At 40.0% G+C, this 22,690-nt stretch overlaps 2 protein-coding genes across 2 annotated transcripts; both read left to right on the forward strand.

Annotated features, from left to right (window-relative positions):
• Window positions 1–1,031: 1,031 nt before the first annotated feature.
• Window positions 1,032–11,722, forward strand: LOC108674470 (60S ribosomal protein L27a). Its single transcript, XM_018162423.2, has 5 exons — window positions 1,032–1,116; window positions 1,373–1,436; window positions 8,804–8,901; window positions 10,125–10,307; window positions 11,575–11,722. Exons 1-5 carry the CDS (start codon window positions 1,114–1,116, stop codon window positions 11,701–11,703), a joined length of 477 nt encoding a protein of 158 aa, XP_018017912.1. The 5' UTR covers window positions 1,032–1,113; the 3' UTR covers window positions 11,704–11,722.
• Window positions 11,723–20,264: 8,542 nt separating this feature from the next.
• Window positions 20,265–21,859, forward strand: LOC125178626 (the record flags this gene model as incomplete). The annotated part of the gene is made up of 4 exons (XM_047882838.1): window positions 20,265–20,718; window positions 20,761–21,006; window positions 21,112–21,187; window positions 21,533–21,859. Coding segments are annotated over exons 1-4 (1,103 nt in total), but the record flags the coding sequence as incomplete, so codon positions are not given.
• Between the last annotated feature and the right edge of the window lie 831 nt (window positions 21,860–22,690).

Genomic DNA, 22,690 nt, shown 5'->3' on the forward strand with positions numbered 1-22,690 from the left:
CTACTCTATTCTATGATCATAAGCAAGATCATAATAAATAAGATAAGCGTGATGGTGCAGCTCGCGCCCTCCGATATAGAGTTAATTTTTTCCAGTTTTTGAAATTATTTATACTGTCCATTGATTTACGCATTGTCTCCGACTTTACGCAAGTGTGCAAATTTTCAGATCGATTGGACAATTAGAAGTTGTTATATATCGATTATAAGATTTATCGCAGACAAACAACAAGAAGTGAAGTTGAAGAGAAGTGTTGTAATAATAAAAACGATAACGACCTTACGACCTTAACATCAATATTAGGTCCTAATGAACGTGTGTGAAAACTTTAATCGAGCGGCGTTCAGAAGTTTGGGGTCAGTTTTAGGTGTAATAGAGTCGTTTTCAGAATTGAGGGGGTCGCGCCCAGGTTTGGTTGCACAAAAATTTCATATTTTCGTTATATTAATTTAAAGAAAAATCTGTGGAAATTCCTCCCAAAGAGCATTTATATCAATTATTCATGTTCTGAAATTAATTCAAATCCGTTCAGAAATGAGAGATTCGTGAGTTGTTGAGTTGGTTTTTGCGTGCGAGTAAGCGTACGATGGAATGCTTGAATTCGAAGTAGTTTAGATCCAGTAAATTTCAAGATCAGTTGTCTAACCTCGAGCATTTTCCTGAATCAAAAAATATATTGAACACCAATATCGAACCGAATCGACACTTCTCCGTATTTTTAATTATATTCAAACAGTTGTTAACAGGTTAGAGATGAAATTAACTATAAAATTGCTAGAAAAATTATAAAAAATATATTAAGGTAAATATTTAAATAAAATTGTGCATACACAACCCACTGAATCGTAAAATTTTAGTGCGTTACGTTTACAGGTATATTTAATAATATCAACTGCAGGAGTATATGTTATATATACGTATTCAGCTTTTTGATCAAATCTGTCATTATTATCATTTTTTGACACTAAAATGACCATTCATTTACGGCGAGAGGTTAATAATTTTCTTCGTTCATGGCAGTCAAATCTCTAACTCAGTTTGGAATCATTCACCGAAATCGAGTGGCAACATCTGTGTGTTGTTTTCTGTTTTCGTGAAAGAAGAGTGAACGTCATGGTGAGAATTCCTGATAGTTTATATTATAAAATAAAGTGGATATACAAGTTGATTTTAAATTTCTGGTAATTAATTTAATACGTTGAAAATTTTGCCATCTATGTTGCTTATGTTATTTGAGCAAATTCCGAAGCGGCACAACTCACAAGGTCGCTCGGAAGTCGGAACGATTTGAAGTTCTTGGCAGTTTTGCAGTGTTTCGTTTGTTGAATTTTTTCTGTTTCATTACTTTCATATATGTTCCTTTTCATTACAGCCGACCAGGTTCAGCAAAACCCGTAAATTAAGAGGACACGTTAGCCACGGTCATGGCCGTATCGGTGAGTACATATAATTAAATATTAGGAGTTCGGTTGGTCTAAGACCTATCACCTAAGTAGCCTCATGAATTACATTTTTCGATGAAATCGTTCATGTTTTGTGGGGTTTGTAATTTGTATGATTGAAGGTACATGAGTTGATATATTTTCTTTTGTTGCAGATGCAGCTATTTTGAATGATTGAGTATTAATAGATGAACACATGCAAAGTAATGTAGGTATACAGAAAGTCAGAAATTTATGTCAGAATCATCCATCTAAATTCTAACCTCAAAGCCACAGTGCCACTTTAACATGAGAGCACCTGCTCAATGTCTGCTTGAAAAGACAAAAGAGATGTTAATTTTACATGCAAAAAAAAATGACAACATTGTACCTAGTGTCATCACACTCACAGCTTCATTATTATGCAATATCTGAGCCAGTGAGCCATGAAACTGGCAGTTCTGAATTCTTAATATTTTGCAGTTGTGCAAAATAACTGTTAAGTGCTCAGTGCTGTATCTGCAAGTCAGAATTTGTAAATTCATTCTCATTATTGCTGCTGCTACAAAGTGATGAATTTTGTATAGCCTAACTTGATAAACTTGCAGCTAGATCTCACACTCATAACAATTAATAATTACTATCAAGTGTCAATTACCACATAGGTTGCTACTCAGCAGCTACTGCAGTAACTGCACTTAAGTTGCCGCTTGTCTATAAAACTATATATTGCATGTCAGCAGCCAGCAGAGCTGGAAAAGTCCCATTTTTTCTGAAATATTGCAGCTCTAAAAATTTGGCGTGGAATTTTGTATAGCAAATATATTCTCATGTTAGCATGAGAAAATGTATCAAAAAACCTACCCTACCAGTAGATGTTAGTACAAAAATTAAGGGCAAGTTTATGCCTTGGTCAGATGTTAGTAGGCTTACTAGGCTACTACGTTACACCACCTTCCGGCTTCCACTGCAGTGAAAATTGATAAACTGAGCTCATTAGAAACTGCTGCGCTTCCGAAATTGAGCATGGTTTGACATCCAATCCCGTGTTGGCAACGCCTCAATCAAGTTAACTAGTCTTCTATCTGTAGAGTAGTGGACAAATTTTTGCAATGAATATGTTCTAAAATAAAAATAAAACACATCCATATTTGCAAAAAATTCTCACGATTGGACAATACCAACAAAGTTTTTTGATATCATACAAAATTATGAGATAAACTGCCACTCTTTCACTGGGTACGTTCACATCGTGCTTCTATGTTTATGTATGACAAGGCGGTGTCACACACACTTTAGTTTTAGTTGTGTCTAGTTTGATTTCACAATAAATAGATTTTATTCACATTCCATACTGAAATTTAAATGATTGAAAGTTTTTTTTTTAATTATAAAAACCCATTTATACGTTCCTGATTTGAATTTTTTCTGTTTTTCTGCCCTATTATGTTGAATTTATCTTAATAAATTCACTTCAAATTCTGAATGATTTGTCTGCCTTCAAACGTTTTGTGTCTTTTAGAAAATGTTCATTGTTTAAAATGGGAAACTATTTCATTATATAAAAGATAGAGCATGTACCATATAGTGCATTAATAATACAATTTAATTTATTTAAAATTGAATTTTGATTTAAAAAATATAATCAGATTTTTAATTCCACATTTTTTAATAGAATTTAATTCTACAGCTTCAACCAGTAAAAATGAGCATCATAGGAATGAAAGTATAACTGTCGTTCATACATCACAAATTGAATGACATCGGATGGATTTGATAGGTAGGTATTTTATTAATCCTGTTTATATATAATAACAGAAATGACGCTTCTATTTCAGAATGATAATGGAAATGTCCCTACTATTTCAGAAACTTTTCTTGGATACACTTGCAAAAACTAAAGTTCTGTAATCAATGGAGTCTTCAAAATGACAAAATCGTTCAATTTAAAATTTTTAGCTATATGAGTGAGATTGTCATTCGTCAATCATCATAGGAGCTGTAAGAAAAAATTAGTTGTTTTTTTACGCAAAAGAATATTTTTCAATTAAAAGAAATGCAATACTTGATTTTTTGGAAATACGATGCTGAAATTAATGATCCGTATTAGAATTCAATAGACGTTACGCTTTCAAAATTATTTTCAAAAAGTTTGTTTTTGTTTGATCAGAAGTTTTTGTTCGTTTGATCAGAAACAGAAGAAGTTTTTGTTTGTTTGATAAGAAACAACATAATTAATCATTCTCATGCACTAAATATACGAATGATTAGTCAGACTTGGTGACCGTCCGCATTGATCATCCCGCTAGATTATGCATGGGAGCGGGAGGTGGGAATGAAGCTAGGTATTTAATTCAGTTGCATGCTGACCCACGTGATATGTAGTTCTGCTCGTCTGAACTCTAAATTGTGTGTTTAGTGTGCATGATTGAAAACTCTGCTTTGCAGCGTAGTTATAATTAATTCATGAAGTTTAGTTCATTGCAGTCAACTTATAGACAAATTTTCAACTAACTAATACTTTTTATAAGTCTAATTTTAATTGTTGAGTGAAAGGTGCAGGCATACATACAACTTCCAAGTGATTAGGTACTTTATAGAAACTGACCGTATTGTTTTAGTTAGCGTATGTGTTTTAAGCCTTTGAGAAGTTCATTTTTTGCCTCAAATAACAATGTTGGGTTGAAAAAGTGGTCTTGGGGGATTGAAGTATTGTATGAATCTTCGAAATTAGAATTCCATCCTGGCTCTGATGTCATATAATTTCAGCAGGTATGAAATCTTGTGGCTCTAATGTCATGTATTTTGGTTTGATTGAAAAAAATGCAGTTTGCACTCTGCAAACATGTTGTTTCATAAAATTTTCAACTTCCGCAATACTTTACAATCCTGCCAAAATATCCTGCACAACATAATAATATTATCCTTAGTATTTTTTTTGGGACATGGCATTCCCAGGCCACGATGGATCGCCGCCTCTGATTATCGTTCATCCGTCCTCATTTGGGCCAACTGATGCACGATGCTGTTGCTTGCTTCTTGCCGCTGGTAGTGTTGCAGGGGAGGTCGATCTGGGATTGTGCCCAGGAACATGTCTAGTTGTCTCTTGAAGGTCTCCAGGGTGAACTCCCCCTCTCTTAGATCCCTTGGTAGGGCGTTGAACAGCCTTGGCCCTGCCACGGAAAGTGATCCTTCCCGCAGGGATTGAAATCTTACCGCGGATCTGTTACGTAGTGGGGAATCTTGCAGTCTCCCCCTTCTCTCGTTGTGATATGTCTGAATCCTGAAGGTCTCGCTCTCAAAGTTTGGCACCATACTGGTTATCATTTTCCATGTGTACAGAATGACATACCTCTCCCGTCTCCTCTGCAGTGAGTACAGACTCAGTTGCTGTAACCTCTCCCAGTAGTTAAAATTCTCCATCCCTCTGATCCTGGAAGTAAAGATTCGTTGGACTCTTTCCAGTTGCCGTATTGCGCCTAGTGTAAACGGAGTCCAGAGCTGGCAGCAGTATTCAAGGATAGGTATTACAAGGGCTCTGAAGAGTGTGATCATCGGTTCTGCTTCTCTCATTCTGAACGTCCGCCAGATCCACCCCATCTATCGTCTACCTTTTGCGGTTATTGCCAGTATGTGATCACCAAAATTGACCTGATTGTTCATCAACACTATTAGATCGTGAACGAGTTGCTTCTCTTCGATTTCTGAGTTGTCAGGTGCCAGGTAGCTGTGATCCATTCCAGCTCTTCTGGTTCCTCTGTACCTCAGGACCTCAAACTTGGTCCCGTTGAACTGCATGTTGTTTATTAGGGCCCAGTCATATATTGTAGAGGCCTTTTTGCAACCTCTCACTGTCTGTCCTGTCCTTGATGGTCATTAATATCCTGGTGTTGTCCGCAAATGACGATGCAGTGGCCAAGCACTGTTCCCTGTGGTACTCCACTCTTCAGCCTAGCCACGCTTGATCTCGTGCCTCCAACAACTACAGCTTGTAGTCTTTCTGTTAGGAAGCTGTGGATCCATGCCAGCAATTCACCTCTGACTCCCAGCAGTCGTAATTTATTAGGTCAATCTAAAACGTTTCCTTAAATATAGCATAGTTGCGGTCATGTCAGAATGGTCAGACTGCATTTTCATGTGATCATTGCCACTTGATTGGAAACGTTTGTTAGTATCAACTGTTTTTAAGGGTAAAATTAGAGATTAGGGTAACCCGTGCGCCAGGAATTGGTAAAAAGTTTGCGGCTGCATGCTCGTAAGTGGCTTTTAATGGCTAAGGTATGGAATTTATGGCTCAAAGAAATCAAATAATGGCTAGAAGAAATAGAATCACGGCTGGCAAATCCATTAAACCGCGGCTTGAAAAATTCAGTTGTGGCTTGCTAAGCAGATATATTTCATGCCTGCATGTCAGTGATTCAGTGATGTACATGATGTCAGAATCACAATTTAAAGGGTACAATTGCCTCAAGCTAACTGAGAGGCCTTTCAGATGCCACATTGCTGCTAGAATTTCAGAAGAATTGCATTTTTGCATTGAAAATTACATTGTCAGAAGTTGCAGAAAAATTATATTTTTAGCTGCAATAGGTAAAATTGCCTCTAGAAAATATTTTTTATTCTTTCAATAAATACTGCCTAACATTCCAGATTGAACTTGAAATGTTGCAATCTATTTAATTATGCTTCAAACAAATAGAACAAGGCAACAGCTGAGGACTTGATTGAAACTGCCATAAACACGGCCAATTTTGGCTAATTTTTAGCAGGATTAGAAAATTTTGACATCCTACTGAAAGGTTGCTCTATAAAATTTGGTGTGGAAAAGCCCTACTCTCTGCCATCTAGGCAGCCGAGTGTGAATATCTGAAGATTTTTTGTTGCCAATTTAGCTTGAAAATCTATATCTACAGGAAATATTATTGCCAGATTTACCCTCTATTCCCATATATTTCTTTTCAAAAAAAGTTGGTTTATGTTGTTCTAGCAACAAATCCTTGCAACCAAAATGGAATTCTAAAAATTATGGTTCATGTGTTTTTCTGTGCTGCACGTGTTGAACTGTTTGTGCAGTCTCTTGTTTCCTGAGTTCTGATTGGCACACATGAAACAAGAGACTGTGGCACAGTCTATTGTTTCATGCTTTCTGATTAGAGAACCAATCACTTGAGCTTGGTTGCCAAGCTCAGGTGCATTCAACAACTTTTTGATGTGCAGTGGCAGCGTGCAATATCTACATCACCATGCCAAAATTGTTTGTAGGGCTCATTGAGTAGATTTTGTCCACACGAAGCCATGAGTACTGATGTTGCTGTCATGAAAAGAAAATTGCAGCTGTCTGTCTTGTCTATTTAATGTCCCTTGAATCAATTTTCAAATTTGGATAATCAATTTTGAGCTGCTACCCTTTTGCCAATCTATTCTTCCTGTGTCATGTTTTTAATTTCTGTAACTAGCCTACAAAGAGATAAAAATTAACTTTACCTTAAGAGGCAATGCAGCATATGATTATGTACCGTAAAATGGGGTAACTTTGACCACTTTTTTTTTCAAAATGATGCCAATTTTTTACTAGATAAGTTAAACTTAAATTGAAACATGCAAAATACAGGTCTATACTCTAGCTTTACTCACCATAAATTGCTGGCTCCTGCCTCTCATTGTTTTGATGTAATTTAAAAAAAAGTGATATTCTTTGTTACCCCAGCTCTTGGGGTTTCTTTGACCGGGTGGTAAAATCAATTTTATTTTTTAGTAAAGTAACTCCAAATAACTCTAGGTTGTGGTGCATTGTAGTAGAACTCTTCTAGTTACATATACAAAAGACAGATTTTAGGAAAGTGTCATAGTTTGCAAATGGGGGGCCGCGGGCGCCGCCCCCAAATGAGCAAAATGTGACCACCTAATGGCAGCCGTGACGGGGTAACATAGACCGTTTTGGAAATTAAGTTAAAATTACCATATATAAGACTCTGTAGAATCTGAAACATAAAGAAAAAATCATTAATAAGTATATCAAACATAAAATAGGTTATATAGGTACCTATGGTAATTTTAACTTAATTTCCAAGCTGGTCAATGTTACCCCGTCACGGCTGCCATTAGGTGGTCAAAGTTACCCCATTGGGGGGTGGTGCCCCCCATTTACAAAATATGACACTTTTCTAAAATTTGTCTTTTGCATATATAACTAGAAGAGTTCTACTACAATGCAAAAAAAAAAAAATAACTCCATTAATAATAACTCCATCAGGATCTCCTGGAGTTATTTTACCAAAAAATAAAAAAATTGGAGGGGGTACTCCAACAGGCTTTAAATAATAGCTCTTTTTTGTGAGTCACATTTTTAATTTTTTAACCTATTAGATATGCAAACTTTTTAAATCTTTCTATTGTGTTACATAGCCTCAGTATTAGGCCTTTGATGGCCATTGACAAAATTTTCTATGTTGAATCGTTTTTGAGTTGTGGGGGTTTTTGTTAAAAAAATGAAAAGTGGTCAAAGTTGCCCCGCCGGTCAAAGTAACCCCATTTTACAGTATTCTTTATGTTAATATTTGTTAGATTTAACATTTTGTTCATTGCTGTCCAACATAATGGAATTATGAGAACATCAGCGGACAGGTTTTGGGTGTTGAATATTAGCAATAGCATGATACTGAACTGTAGAAATTAAAAATTTTTTGGAATGAAATATTCATTGCAGTTTTTGAAATCAAACAAAATACAATCCTTGAGCTACAACATTTCAGTACAAATTAGTATTTTGTAACCTCTTATGAAATTGCACAATTTCAGCAAATTTGTGTGTTAATCATGAGGCTACAAGAAATTCACATGTTTTACAAGAATTCACATGTTTCATCTTAACATGTGAAATAATATCTCTGAAATTTCAAATACACTGAGAAAGCCTAGATTTCAACAAGTGTGTTGAATCATAGAACCATGTGCTGTATATAAATGAACAAAATGGCACTATTAATAGAACCACATACTACACATGAATTCCCAAGCAGGTTTCATTTAAGATCAGAGATTTTGTTTTATTGGCAATTTTTTTATTAGATATTGTATATTATTGATATATATACACATGAAGTGTGTATATACATACCTATATTTTGTTACTTATGAATGGTTGGGATGGAGAATAACATTTCAAGAGTTTTCAATGGCGAATGAGTCATGATGACCATAGCAGGCAGTTTGTCTAAACTTCAAAAATGGAGTCTAGTGCTGTACATTTATATTTTATTTATTATGGCGTTGATGCAAGACTTATAGATCTATTCTAACCCTTGACCAATAAATCTATCCTATTCCGTTGCACTCGTACTTTAAGCCAAGTTTCAAGCACTCAACCTATCCTCTGTTTGCAGGCAAGCACAGGAAACATCCTGGTGGTCGTGGTAACGCTGGTGGTCAGCATCATCACAGAATCCACTTCGACAAATACCATCCTGGATATTTTGGCAAGGTGAGATAACATATTCTGGAACACTCATCTAGTGATGTAATGCTATAATAATCTGTTAGTATTGAGGAACTATTCTGTTAAGCATCAACGATTAATTGTACCATAACTAACTAACCATCAAACATCACCATTTTATTTTTCTTCTATCTATGTAAATAATTTTACTTACTACAACCTGTTGACAATAGAACTCAATTCAGTAGACATTCTTTAATTTCAGGAGAAATACTCATGTTTCTGCAAAAAAAGTGGATGGACAGTACAAATTTATAAGGCAAAATAGACTGGTTATGTTCGAGCTTGTTGCTGCTCAGAAGATGCATAAAAAATGATAATTATACTTTCAGCATAATTGTTACTTATTTATACATGCCAAATATTTAGACATTCCAAATTAGGCTCTTGAGACAGTGTCTCTGCGTTGCTATATTTGCCTTATTTATATTTGGGGTTGAGGTTGAGCAAATGAACTTCTTTTAACATATTTTCTGTGCTTTTTTTTTCATGACAGTAGCATGAACACGTTTTTTTTCCATCTCAAGCAGCCAAGTGTGATGGTATTTGTGTTTATTCATTTTTTTTATTTTCTAAAAAAACCAACATAAGCAAAGCCAGCTTACAACTGAATATCTGTTTAACATTAGCATCTTGTCAGTCAAATCAAGCGGAATGTTTGTCTCGTCATCTTAGAAGCGCTTGCCTTGATTTGGTTTCTATCAGACGCCACTATGATTTAAAATATGCAAAACACACAGTATAATTATTACTTTCCTTCTTGTCGGTATACAAAACAAGAACCATTGCTCTACTTTCCTTAATCTTCGAAAAACTCTGACCCTCACTCCTGCAGGCCAGTATGAGGAACTACCACCAGAAGCCACCTTTTGCACTTAACACTTTTCTAAAGACTCCTTACCACCCCCTAACACTCATCTACCCCTCAGGTCGGTATAAGGAACTATCACCAGAAGTCACCTGATATGCTTTACACCTCCCTAACACTCGTCTACCCCTCAGGTCGGTATGAGAATACCAGAAGTCACCTGATATGCTTTACACCACCCTAACACTCGTCTACCCCTCAGGTCGGTATGAGAAACTATCACCAGAAGCCACCTGATATGCTTTACACATCCCTAACACTCGTCTACCCCTCATCACCTTTTGCACTTAAAACTTTTCTAAAAACTCCTTACCACACCTAACACTCGTCTACCCCTCAGGTCGGTATGAGGAACTATCACCAGAAGTCGAGCCATGTCTACATGCCCACCATCAACGTCGACAAGATCTGGGCGCTCGTGAGCGAGGACGTGAGGAAGAAGTACAAGGCGAGCTTCGACAAGGCCGAGACTGACGAGGCAAAGGCCAAGGTCAAGGCCCCCGTCTTCAACCTTAATAAGGCAGTGAGTTGAAATTTGTCTCCTAGTGTCATCTGCATCTTTACTGTACGCAGGTTCTTCATAGGCATGTCGGTAAACATGTGTGCCAACATGCTTGTTCACATACACATAGGCATGTCGGGTAAACATGTTTGCCAACACGCTTGTTCTTCATAGGCATGTCGGTAAACATGTGTGCCGACACGCTTGTTCACATAAGCATGTCGGTAAACATGTATGCTAACACGCTTCGGTAAACATGTGGTGTGCCAACACGCTTGTTCACACATGCATGTCGGTGAACATGTATGCCAACACGCTTGTTCACATAGGCATGTCGGTAAACATGTATGCCAACACGCTTGTTCACATAGGCATGTCGGTAAACATGTATGCCAACACGCTTGTTCACATAGACATGTCCGGTAAACATGTGTGCCAACAAGCTTGTTCTTCATAGACATGTCGGTAATCATGTATGCCAACACGTTTGTTCACATAGGCATGTCAGTGGTAGACATATTTTCCAGTAATGATTTTAACTAACGAGAACCTCAGGAAGAATGACTGTGTTTGAGCGACCGTATTCTTCATGTTGATCATGTCGTGTTTCATTGCATGAGGTTTATGTCACTAGTTGAACAATTCACCGCCATGATTTTACGATATTTTATGTCGAGATTTATTGGTCGTCAAGCCACCGTAGGCAGTTCAATTTTGATGAAATTTCAGCGAAAATAATACCGTGTGTTGATGAACTTATCGAGAATGTTTTTTGTTGTCATATAATGCATTTTTTGTTCAAAAGTAACTAATCCACCACTATCCAATGTAACTAATACACTGACCGATAAATGCAAATAAGCTTATACTGTCGCAATTCCAAGTCAAGTTGACTGCAGCAATTCTTACCAGCACCAAGTCTTTCCTTGACTTGGTAATGCTTTCAATTCACACTCGGTATACATATTGAAAAAGCGCTCCTCTAATATTGAAGGATTCTCAGTTTTGTGGCAAATTTTTATTGTTTAATAATCACCCATCACGGCCCGTAACTAGCGATCTATATTTTTTAGTAAAACTGTATGAATTGTCACCAATAACTTTTTTCGTGTGCAGCTGCTGACGCATTAAAAAATATTATAATTAACCGATATGGATTCCGACTAGTACTTCTTTCTTTCTCTACTCCAGTGGAAGATAATAGTTTGGCGCACAGTATCAGTATTATAGTGCTAAATTTCTAACTGTAGTTATGTATCGATGTTATTAATGCATTGCCGTCCGGCAGGGCTTCTACAAGGTGCTGGGCAAGGGCAGATTACCGAAGCAGCCTATCATTGTCAAGGCAAAGTATTTCTCCTTGAAGGCTGAGAAGAAAATCAAGGCGGCCGGCGGCATGTGCGTCTTGACAGCATAAGTAAAGTCGGCCTCCCGTGTCCTGCGTGTTTCATTCACCTAGTCCGTCTCGTCATCCGTTGCTAGATGAATGATGTTAGTCCCGTAATGATACTTGTACTAATTAATACTAGCCACGATGCTATGTGATACCTGCGGTAGTTACCTTATTGTTCCTACTGCTCGGTTATACGAGCACCTTTTTGTATAGGCATTAAATAGATGAGATTAGTTGCTGTAACAACCTGATAACGATATCATTACTCCTCTTTACAATAGCAGGCTAAATATTGCAGTCAATTTATTATTTATGACCTAAATAGCGCAGCATCAATTATGCTTTTTTATCCCCCATTTGGAGTTCTGTGTCTTACCAAATTCCTCTTAGAAAAATTTATAACTTGTAAGATATGGAGCCCAAAGTTGTTTGCGATCTATTTCAATGTAAATCACGGGTATAAATAACTGTTTGGTGTGACGGGAACCCCTGGAAAATTTGGGTGAACTGTAGACTCGATTCTCAACTTCCGAGGGAGGCTGCGGCGCGGGTGAAAAGATCGAGAGAGCAACGATGGTAGTCGTGGTTTTGATAGTTTTTTTATTCGAAATTGGTTCCTTGGATCCTAAAAAAAATGGTGATCGATATTTCCGAAACAATTGCAGGCATAATTTAAATCGAAGTAACTGTTCCATCATTATTATTATCTGCTTCAAAAGTAATTCAACTCTCAAGTCTTCTATCCGAAGATTTCTGCTAAAATGTAATAAAAATATCAATCAAACTGACTATTTTTACAATTGAACCAACGACATTGGTAAGCAACAATTTCTGGGACTTCCCTTTTGTTTCAGATGACCAATTTCCGTTGTCCGCAAATGCCTATCTTTGATTACTAACGGAGTTTTGTTCGTATGAAATTTTTGTGTTTCTTCTGATTAAATTGCCTCTGATTGCCGCAACTTCAGGTAATTTTTAGTTGTGCTCTGAGGAATCCAGCTACGTTCAAGAAACGAATATTCCAGTGTTCACTAATTGCACCAAACCCGACGTGAACGCCGTCTCCTACGTGCGAAATAATAGCTACCCCGGCGACACAAGACCCTCCTTCGCACATTTATTCAATATCGGGATCTGTTCAACCATTTCAGGACGAATGGCTGAAGTAAAATCATTTCAATGTTAGTATCAGCGTTAGTTCACCCATAGTAGGATTAATATTCCGACTCAGGCCCAGTGGTTAAAGTTTCAGGATTGGAGCTGAGAGGCGCGGGTTCGATCCCAGCTCTGTGCGCCAGTTTCTGGTCAGAATCGGCAAGGAGGCCGGGCGGTTAAGACAGCAGAATCATAGCAGTGAGTTGCGAGTGCGAGACCGCAAAGTGATGTGAATTTTCTGCGATGTAAAGAATCGGCGACAGGCATACGGCCTACTAAACGCTGAAGCCGTTAACTGCTACTCGAATAATTCAGGCCTGTAAGATTGTATACTTCTAGCAGTCAAAAGACTAACGCATTCACCCATATAGTAGTGATGAAAAATCTGATCCACACAAAAACGTTTTTTTTTTTCAATTTTCAAAGAACCATATGTACTTTTTTTATTGTGAGTGCAAGGTTATGTCGAGTCTCGAACGGTGACAGTAAATGTAACCATTCATTGTAAATGAAGATTGTGAAAGAACAAAGTGATAAGATCAAGCAATTAGTCATTCTTGACTGCATGCAAAGAACATGAACTAAAGTCAAACTTGAATTTATAAGTCATATATGCAAAACGAATGGCAGTGGCTAGGGCATCACATGATCACAAGCCGGATATCAGTTCAATTAACACCAAATCTCAGAATAATCATGTATTTAGTGAACTTATAAAGTGACTTTTTTGTGACATCATAATGACAAAGAATCGTGATTGGCGAAAAATGCTAACACCGGATTCTTTTTCAGGAAAATCTGCAGTTATAAGCCGGGTTGTCTCAATGTTCTCACTTTCCTTCGCAGCGTTGCCAGATGGTATATTTCTATACCAGATTTCACAAATCTGGTATTTTCAGAAGGCGTCTGGTATGAACATTTTAGATCTGGGATATTTGCCTAAATCTGGTATTTTTCTGGTATTTTCTGACTTACTAGAAAATTTACTGCATTAAGTTCCACCTCTGAAGTTTGAATTTCCTCCAACGTAGGCGTGGATTATATAGATTACCATCAGAGTGGCGCGACTAACCCGAAATGTTAGAAAGTTAGATTAATGCAATATGCAAGCATGTACGAAAATAAGCAAAATGAAGATGACCTGTTTCCGTGGCTTGCTCATGTTGAGCGAAGAGGAAAAAGTGCCACAATGACACTGATAAAAAAAGGAAAAAGTGTCAATGTAATCAAGCACAGGAAAAGAAAAGTGTCAAAATGTTCCAGAGGGGAAAAAATATAACGTGTTCAATTTGGCTAATTATCGTCAAGCCAGATAACTGCACAGTACACAAGATAATTTTTTTTCTAACCAACGTTTCTGACGAATAGTTTTATTAAATTTGGAGGTATTAATCTGTTTTTTGAACGATAAAATTTCTGGTATATTTCTGGTATTTTGATCTAGGCAATCTGGTATTCTCGCCAAGAAAAAACCTGGCAACACTGTTCCTTCGTCCGCTACCTCAGTGTGACTATAGCAGTGGACGTGTAAGGTTATCAGTGTTGTTCTCGTGACTATCGATCGCGCCTGGATATGAGCGCTAGCATATGGTGAAGACTCGCCACTCCGAACCTGCACTGGGAGCCATGCTCAAGGCATCATGGCTTTCCGTGTACCTAATTGCTTCTCTGGGATTTGCTTGCGCCATGGCAAGCCCACGAAACAAAATTTCAGGTGAGAGAATCACGAACTGATAAGCAACAGTATTCGTTAGTTCGTACCAAACGCCGAGTTACAAGTGTCAACTTTGTTCCAGTTTAAACAGCCATTTTTAAATATTGTTTGGTCAGCAGTTGTTGCACCGATTATGCGGCTTGTTTACAATTGTTAATCAAAGCGCAAATAAGAAGACAATTTGCATTTTCCTCATGGCTTTAGTGATTAGGAAACTTAGCAGCAAACAACGTGACGTTGTAAACAAATGACGACGTGTGCCTCGCTCACACCTGTGAGCGAATGACGTCACGCTACCCTGCATTTCAATGTCATCAACCATGCCTCTACCAAGGTTAAATGAACAATGAATTTCCGAGGAACTTATATCATGTAGCAATTACAAATCTGTCTAAATCGGTTGAAAACGTGGTCGACAGTTAAAATAATCATAATAAATATGATAAAACTACTGTAGTCTATAGGAGCCACCCTTGGACAAACCACACTTGCCCGTGGTTTTGTGCAATGTTTTTAGCGCATTTTCTCATTTATGGAAAAATGCACTATTGTACTCGCCATATCAGTCTGTCTGTCCGTCTGTCCGTCAGTGACTTTACGTTCTCATCGACGAGAAAATGCGCTCTGTCACTCACTGCAGTGAGTACTGAGGTATATTTTTTAACCATCGGCAGCGTTCTTTTCATGATTTCATAATTGAATTTTACGCCAATGCCACGTAAGTTGCCACTACACTCGTGTCACCGACTTTCTTATACCATGATTTATTTTTTAAACAAAACCGAACGACATCTTTCTAGCGCGACCGAAACTGTTTCGAACAAATCAATCGTATTTTTGACAATTTCGTACTGTACTTTTTTATTTCGGAGCCGTGAGTGGCGATTCGTGTATCACTTACGACAGTTTTCATTTGGCGAGTGTTCCGTTCAATTTATCTCGATAATTTTATTATTATGAACACAACAAGCTATGTTGTACTCGTTGCACTGCAGTGTTCGGTACACTGTCTAGTGCAATGATCACTAAACTGTTCACAGTGGTTCTCATCAAATTCTTCTACGCTGTTCCCTTGTAGAACACACAATGAGCGTGATGCCGATGATGGTGGTCAGTAACCGTTCACGTGGACTGGACAGTGGCAGCAGTTCAGTTGTTTTGCCAATTGTGACTGCCGACTGGCGGCCATTTGTGGCAGATATGACTTCTTTTGACTGGCGGCCATTTGTGACAGATATGACTTCTTTTGACTGGCGGCCATTTGTGACAGATATGACTTCTTTTGACTGGCGGCCATTTGTGACTGGTCGCCAAAATAATTAAGAAATAAGAATATTCTAAAGAAATAAGTTGGCATAAGCGCATGGCATGAGATACCTAATAAATAGATACGAGGCGGTGGAATGCTATTGTTACAGTGCGTCGTGGTGGTTAATTTTTTTGTTTTAATTTTAGTTTGTTGAGTTAATTTCATCTAATTTGTGATGAAGTAATCACTTTATCCGGCTGGTGGATGACAGTGTAGGTATTAGAGTCGTGCATCAAAAGTCTTCATCGGATGTGTCTCCTGGGAATCTGTCACTCTAGCATCCTGTATGAAATCTGTGTATATCTTGTGTTTATTGTGTGTCTGTTTGAACTTCGCTGAATGTACATATATCTTTTTTATACGCTTCGTGGTTGTTAGTTTGATGGTAGAATAGATTTTTGTGGAAGCCATGATTGCGACCGTGAAGGTTACGCTGAAATAAGGACCGAAAATACAACGTTTTTGACAATATTTTTTTAATGATATGAAGATTTAGAATGGATATACTTAATTTTACGGAGAGATCTGAGCATTTTTCGAAGAGGAAATTTTACACATGAAAAATATTACAAAACTGCCGCTCAGCAGCCGTTTTTTTAAACGGTTTTAATACTTATTTTGTGCCTCAAAATAAAATTATTAAAACATTGAAAATCATGTTAATATTATGCTATTAACTGTGCTATTGGTACGCTGTCAATATTAAATGAAAAAGAAAAAATCGCACGCCAATCTGTGAAAACATGGTCCTGTAAAAATCGAGTCCAACGATTTAAATCACAATCTTCCAACAAAGCAAAACACACAAAAAAAGTTATTTTCCTCTAATCGTTGATAACCTCGTAATAGATCTGACATTAAGAATGTAAAACTCCAAGAAAAAACTCAAATGGTCATAAGTTGATCTCCAACACTTATACATTCTTCTTCAAACAGCAAAAAATGAAGTTAAAAACAGCAATGCCACTTGTTTCGTTGCTGTTCTTCCGTTGCTATTCTGCCTAAACCTTCCTTGACGGTTCTAAAAAACTTACAATTTAGTTCTGTAGAACTAACACGCAGCATATACATACTAACACGCAGGATACATACCAACACGNTTCCGGCGTAATCGTTCCTGTTTGTCGCAGTTACTGGAGCACCATCACCGTCTGGTGGCCCAGCTGGAGGAGAGAGCTGGCGTGGACGTGGTATACCTAGACTTTGCTAAAGCTTTTGACAAAGTTGACCATGGGGTGCTCTTTAGAAAGCTGAGGCTGTTGGGGGGTAGGAGGAAGCCTGTTAAGATGGATACACAACTTCCGTACAGATAGAGTACAAGCTGTCGCAATTGGAAACACGAAATCGAGAGAAGCGAAGGTGAAAAGCGGAGTTCCGCAGCGCTCAGTGCTTGGACCGATCCTCTTCCTCATCCACATTGCTGATATTGACTTAGAACTCACCCACGCATCTACATCGTCATTTGCGGACGATACAAGAGTGCTGATGAAGATCACAGATGACATAGACTGCGAGAGGTTACAGGATGACTCGTTGACAATCTACGATTGGGCCCTGGTGAACAATATATGCAGTTCAACTGCACCAAGTTCGAAGTAATGAGATACAGAGTCCGCACAGAGATCGGGATGCCCCATCTCTACTTGGCATCAGGTGGCACAGATATTGAGGAGAAGCAACTAGTTCTAGGTCTCGGAGTGTTGACGAGAACCGAAGCCACGTTAGACCAAGGGCCACGGCTATAATCTAAAAAATTGCGCTGCAACTTCTCTACGCGACAAAATTTCTTCTCGCTTCGAATCACCGACATGTGGAACAGCCTCCCCGATAATATCGTTGGCGCTCCAAGTATGAACGCGTTCAAGAACAGACTAGATAAAGCTATGGAAAATATATGTTCAGATTTGAAATGCCTAGCACCATATCGAACCAGTTGGAAGTCTAGTAGCTACTTCAAACTATCGTCAGTCATGGAAAGATCCGGTCAAATGACACGATTTTAGATCTTCTGTGAACAAGGCACGAAAAGGAAAAGAATCGGCGACAGGCCACATCAGGCCTACACTTCAGCGCCGAGATCAATATGTTATGTTGTGTTATGTTAGATGCCCACATCGAGGAAATAGTCGCGCGCAGCCAGCAACGGATAGGGTGGATATGGCTTACATTTCGAACGAGAGAAGCAGTACCAATGATTACACTCTTCAGAGCCCTCGTCTCCCCAATCTTGAGTATTGCTGCCAACCTTGGGCAACACCAAGACGGGTGCGGTGCAGAAACTGGAAGCAGTGCTGCGGACCTTCACGTACAGAATCAGCGGCAGGGAGCTGGGCCTGAACTCCTGAGAAAGGCCGAAACACCTGGGACTGTACTCACTGGAGAGGAGAAGAGAAAGGTATATCATACTGTACACTTGGAAGATGATATCAGGACTGGTTCCCAAACGGTCATGGCTCAGCTATACCCATGCGTGTTGTGCGTATATATGTCGTGTACAGTTCGTTAAGTACTGTACGCAACTGTACATTTGTAAGCGCACAATTATCGGCTTAATTCGGGCATACACCTGCGTGTGGCAACAGCTGTATGCGTACAGCTGTAGCCACAGCTACTGCAATCAACCATTTCATCTGCCTGACCTGCTGGATGGGTATACCAGCCGGTAAAATACGTTAGGTTTTCCTGTAAGTCATACATGGATACAAGGTGTAATATATACATATAATACGTTTACATTTACAGTAATTTACATGTCATTGGCCCCCTCCTATAAATTTATACAATAAAAGCAATTCAATGTGTGATGTCTGCCTAAAATCTATATATTCATTCAAAGCTGTATGCTCCCAATCTTGTGTCATAGCTCGTGCTTTCTTTGTGTGAATGTGTTTGTGAGATGTGTGAAAAAAGGGCAAGGATTTTATAGAACATAATGACAATGATTCGATTAAAATAATAGCAAAAATGTTAGTGAAATAAGGTAGAAATGTTAGTGAAAAAACAGCGAAAATTTTGCTGCAATTATGGCAAGAACTTGTCTGAAATAGCGGCAAGAACTTGTATTATAAATTTCAATAGCATTCAACAGTTATTATTCCACTCTACTGATGTATGCACCGCCCATGCACGATAGGAAACACGCCGTTTGGCCGGATGTGCTGACATATACATAGCCTTATCGCGCGGGAGTTGGGTGGAGATAACGGGACCGTTGGGAGCTATCTGCTGCCCATATCTTCGTTCCAACACTTTTTCAAAATAAAATTTCGAAAACTTGAAAACTTCAATTATGGTTTGAAGAGCAGAAATTTAGTTGAGATTACACTTCACTTCTATTTTGTACACACCACTGTTCATTCGTTGAGATTGCACTCCACTTATTTTATTTCCTTTACACTACTGTTCATTCGAAGTTATTATTCATCATAATGCATATCGTATGTATAGTTGCATTCTCGACCTTTTCGTCCACGGCCGTGCTGATGTGCCACCTTCGTCTCCTGCCGTCTTTGAGTCGTTTGGAGGGCCGCGTCCTCTAACGGTGCCCCTGGGGGCAGTAGAAGATAAATAATGTGCATCCGCCCTCAGTTGGGCCAGCTAGTGCCTTCAGTTGGGCCAGCTAGTGCCATCAGTTGGGCCAGCTAGTGCCATCAGATGCCGTTACTTGCTTCCTGCTGATGGCTGTGCGGCATCAGGTCAGCGGATCTTGCAGCCCAATGCGTCAGTGATCGCCATCAGCGCTCTCGTGCGTCGCCTTGCAAATGACGATACATGCGCATGGCTCAGTTCCATGTCTATGTCGACGATTGTGAGTTTCGGTCAAGGAAGGATAAGTCCAAGAATCTAACAAATTCTGTGTACTCCGGCCCTCACCATCGCCTGTCTGGTATGAGCCTGCAAGCGTGATGGCTTGTATCTTGTTTTTCAGATAGTTGGGGATCCACGCCAACAACTCTCCTCCGACCCCCAGCAACTTTCTGAAGAGAATTCTACTTTCTGAAGAGAATTCTACGGTTGACGGGTTGAGGCTATTGAAGGCTGCAGATAGATGCAAATTTTCGTCGTCCATGCCATGCCTCCTCTTGGAGAACTTCAATTTCATTCTCTTGTGTAGAGGAGCGGATTTTACTGAACACTGACTCAAACATCGTTCCCAGAAACTAGCACATGTCATCTCCAACGAGGGCATCCGGGGCTTCGTTAAATAACGTAACTTTTTGCTTTGAGTGTCTATTTTACTCGAATAAGTTGTTCAGTTAGGCTAGAACTGTCATGTTTGGTGACGATAAATCACCTTCGTTTCTTTAACTAGATTTGATTATATAAATCACTGTTGTTACATAAATCGTATACTGTGAGATAGATAATTTACTTATATTAGATAAGCATTGCATCACATGTGACGCGATGCTCTCTGCTGCTCAGGACTCGCATATCGAGTTCGGGGTCGGACCCAACGACCCCCGATACTTCGCGGGCCGCGGGGACACCGGCGGACCCCATCTGCAACCCTACAATTTGCAGGAGCGATCCAGGAGCTCCTTGAAGGGGTTCCCACAGGACCCCGATTCCCAGTTTGGACTCCAGAACCCCCGGTTGGAGCACGATGATCCCCAGCGTAAGCGACAAGACCTCAACTTTTTGCTCCAGGATCTCCAGTCTGAACGCGAAGATCCCCGGATCTTGCGCCAAGATTCCCAGTTTGGAGTCAACTATCCCCAGTTTGGGGTCCAAGATCCCCAATTTGGGGTCCAAGATCGTCAATTTGGGGTCCAAGATCCCCAATTTGGGGTTCAAGATTCCCAATTTGGGGTCCAAGATCCTCAATTTGGAGTACAAGATCCCCAATTTGGGGTACAAGATCCCCATTTTGGGGTACAAGATCCTCAATTTGGGGTCCAGAATCCCCATTTCGGGCGCGGTGGACCGCGGATCCCAAGTCAGGATCAGCAGCTGGTCTCGAGAATGCTGGATCTTTACGACGACGATCGCGCAGATCTCAACGATCAGCTGGCGCTCGCCGATCTTCTGGCGGGCCTCGGGCAGGACCGGCCCGATGATCGGTCTGCAGCGTTCATGCAGCGCCTGCGGGCCGTCTTGCGGGCCGGAGACCGGGAGACGGCCCGCCGCATGCTGGGCGGACCCGCAGGTAAGCGGCCATTTTATTTGATTAATCTTAATATTAATAAATTATTGAATTATTATTCACCTAATTATTGATGAGAAATGTTTTGATAAGAAATTGTGTTTCAAGGTCACGTGGTAGTGCAGCTCAGCTGCAGTTCAAGGTCACGTGGTAGTGCAGCTCAGCTGCAGTTCAAGGTCACGTGGTAGCGTAGCTCAGCTGCAGTTCAAGGTCACGTGGTAGCGTAGCGCAGCTGCAGTTCAAGGTCACGTGGTGGTGTAGCGCAGCTGTAGTTCAAGGTCACGTGGTAGCGTAGCGCAGCTGCAGTTCAAGGTCACGTGGTGGTGTAGCGCAGCTGCAGTTCAAGGTCACGTGGTGGTGTAGCGCAGCTGTAGTTCAAGGTCACGTGGTAGCGTAGCTCAGCGGTCACGCTGAATTAGTTTTAAATCGATTAAAATCTTCCATGTTATATTATTTTTACTTAGAAAGTAATGAGGTAATTGTAAAAAAAATAGAAAATGAATTTAAATACAAATCTTTGCCTGTCCAGGGCCAGCCACCGCTACCAGTCCAGCTCGAGCCTCTACTCTGATGGCCAGAGCTCCTCCTCCCCCTCCTCCCCAGCGCCCTCCCCCTCCCCCACACACATCCCTCCCTCCACCATCACCATGTCATCACTACGCACCACATCACGCATCACATACACATCATCAGCATCATTCCAGTCATCATTCACGCCTCTCACCAAGCGATGGAACTCCACGCAAGACTTCACCGGGACCGTCCCGTGCCCGGTCCCGGGGCACAACGGGACCCTCGGCACCCCTGCCGGCACCCCCACTCCCACCCCCACAACCCCCAGCACCAACCTCGCCAGGTGAGTGCNTTCGATTTGCCAGTTCAAACTAAAAATATTGTTCGATATATTGAAAAAACTAATAAGAAAATTGCGAATAAAACAAATTCTCTGGTCTTCAATGAAACCTGCTTGAAAGAAGAAATTCTGCCAACCTATACTAATTAATGATAAGTAAAATAATTTAATTTAATTTTAATTGTCTGATCCTCCGCTGGATTGTAATTGCTTTTCGGCATGCATTATTTACAGGATTTCCACTACATTTATAGTTAATAAGGTAGGCCCACTAAACACAGCCCCGGGCCCCACTAAAGGCCTCTAATAGTTAATAAGGAAGGCCCACTAAACACAGCCCCGGGCCCCACTGAAGGCCTCTAATAGTTAATGAGGTGGGCCCACTAAACACAGCCCCGGGCCCCACTGAAGGCCTCTAATAGTTAATAAGGTAGGCCCACTAAACAGCCCCGGGCCCCACTGAAGGCCTCTTAGTTAATAAGGTAGGCCCACTAAACACAGCCCGGGCCCCACTGAAGGCCTGTAATAGTTAATAAGGTTGGCCTACTAAACACAGCCCCAGGCCCCACTGAAGGCCTCTAATAGTTAATGAGTTAGGCTCACTAAACACAGCCCCAGGCCCCACTGAAGGCCTCTAATAGTTAATAAGGTAGGCCCACTAAACACAGCCCCGGGCCCCACTGAAGGCCTCTAATAGTTAATAAGGTAGGCCCACTAAACACAGCCCCAGGCCCCACTGAAGGCCTCTAATAGTTAATAAGGTAGGCCCACTAAACACAGCCCCAGGCCCCACTGAAGGCCTCTAATAGTTAATAAGGTAGGCCCACTAAACAC

This window comes from Hyalella azteca, unplaced genomic scaffold, assembly GCF_000764305.2.
Source record: "Hyalella azteca isolate HAZT.00-mixed unplaced genomic scaffold, Hazt_2.0.2 contig11442, whole genome shotgun sequence".
NCBI classification, from domain to species: Eukaryota; Metazoa; Arthropoda; class Malacostraca; order Amphipoda; family Hyalellidae; genus Hyalella; species Hyalella azteca.

Excerpts from the sequence above, each read along its gene's own strand:
- LOC108674470 (XM_018162423.2), top strand. Across the intron at positions 1,437-8,803 it reads CCACGGTCATGGCCGTATCG|GCAAGCACAGGAAACATCCT; the intron begins GTGAGTACATAT and ends CTCTGTTTGCAG. Across the intron at positions 10,308-11,574 it reads TCTTCAACCTTAATAAGGCA|GGCTTCTACAAGGTGCTGGG; the intron begins GTGAGTTGAAAT and ends GCCGTCCGGCAG.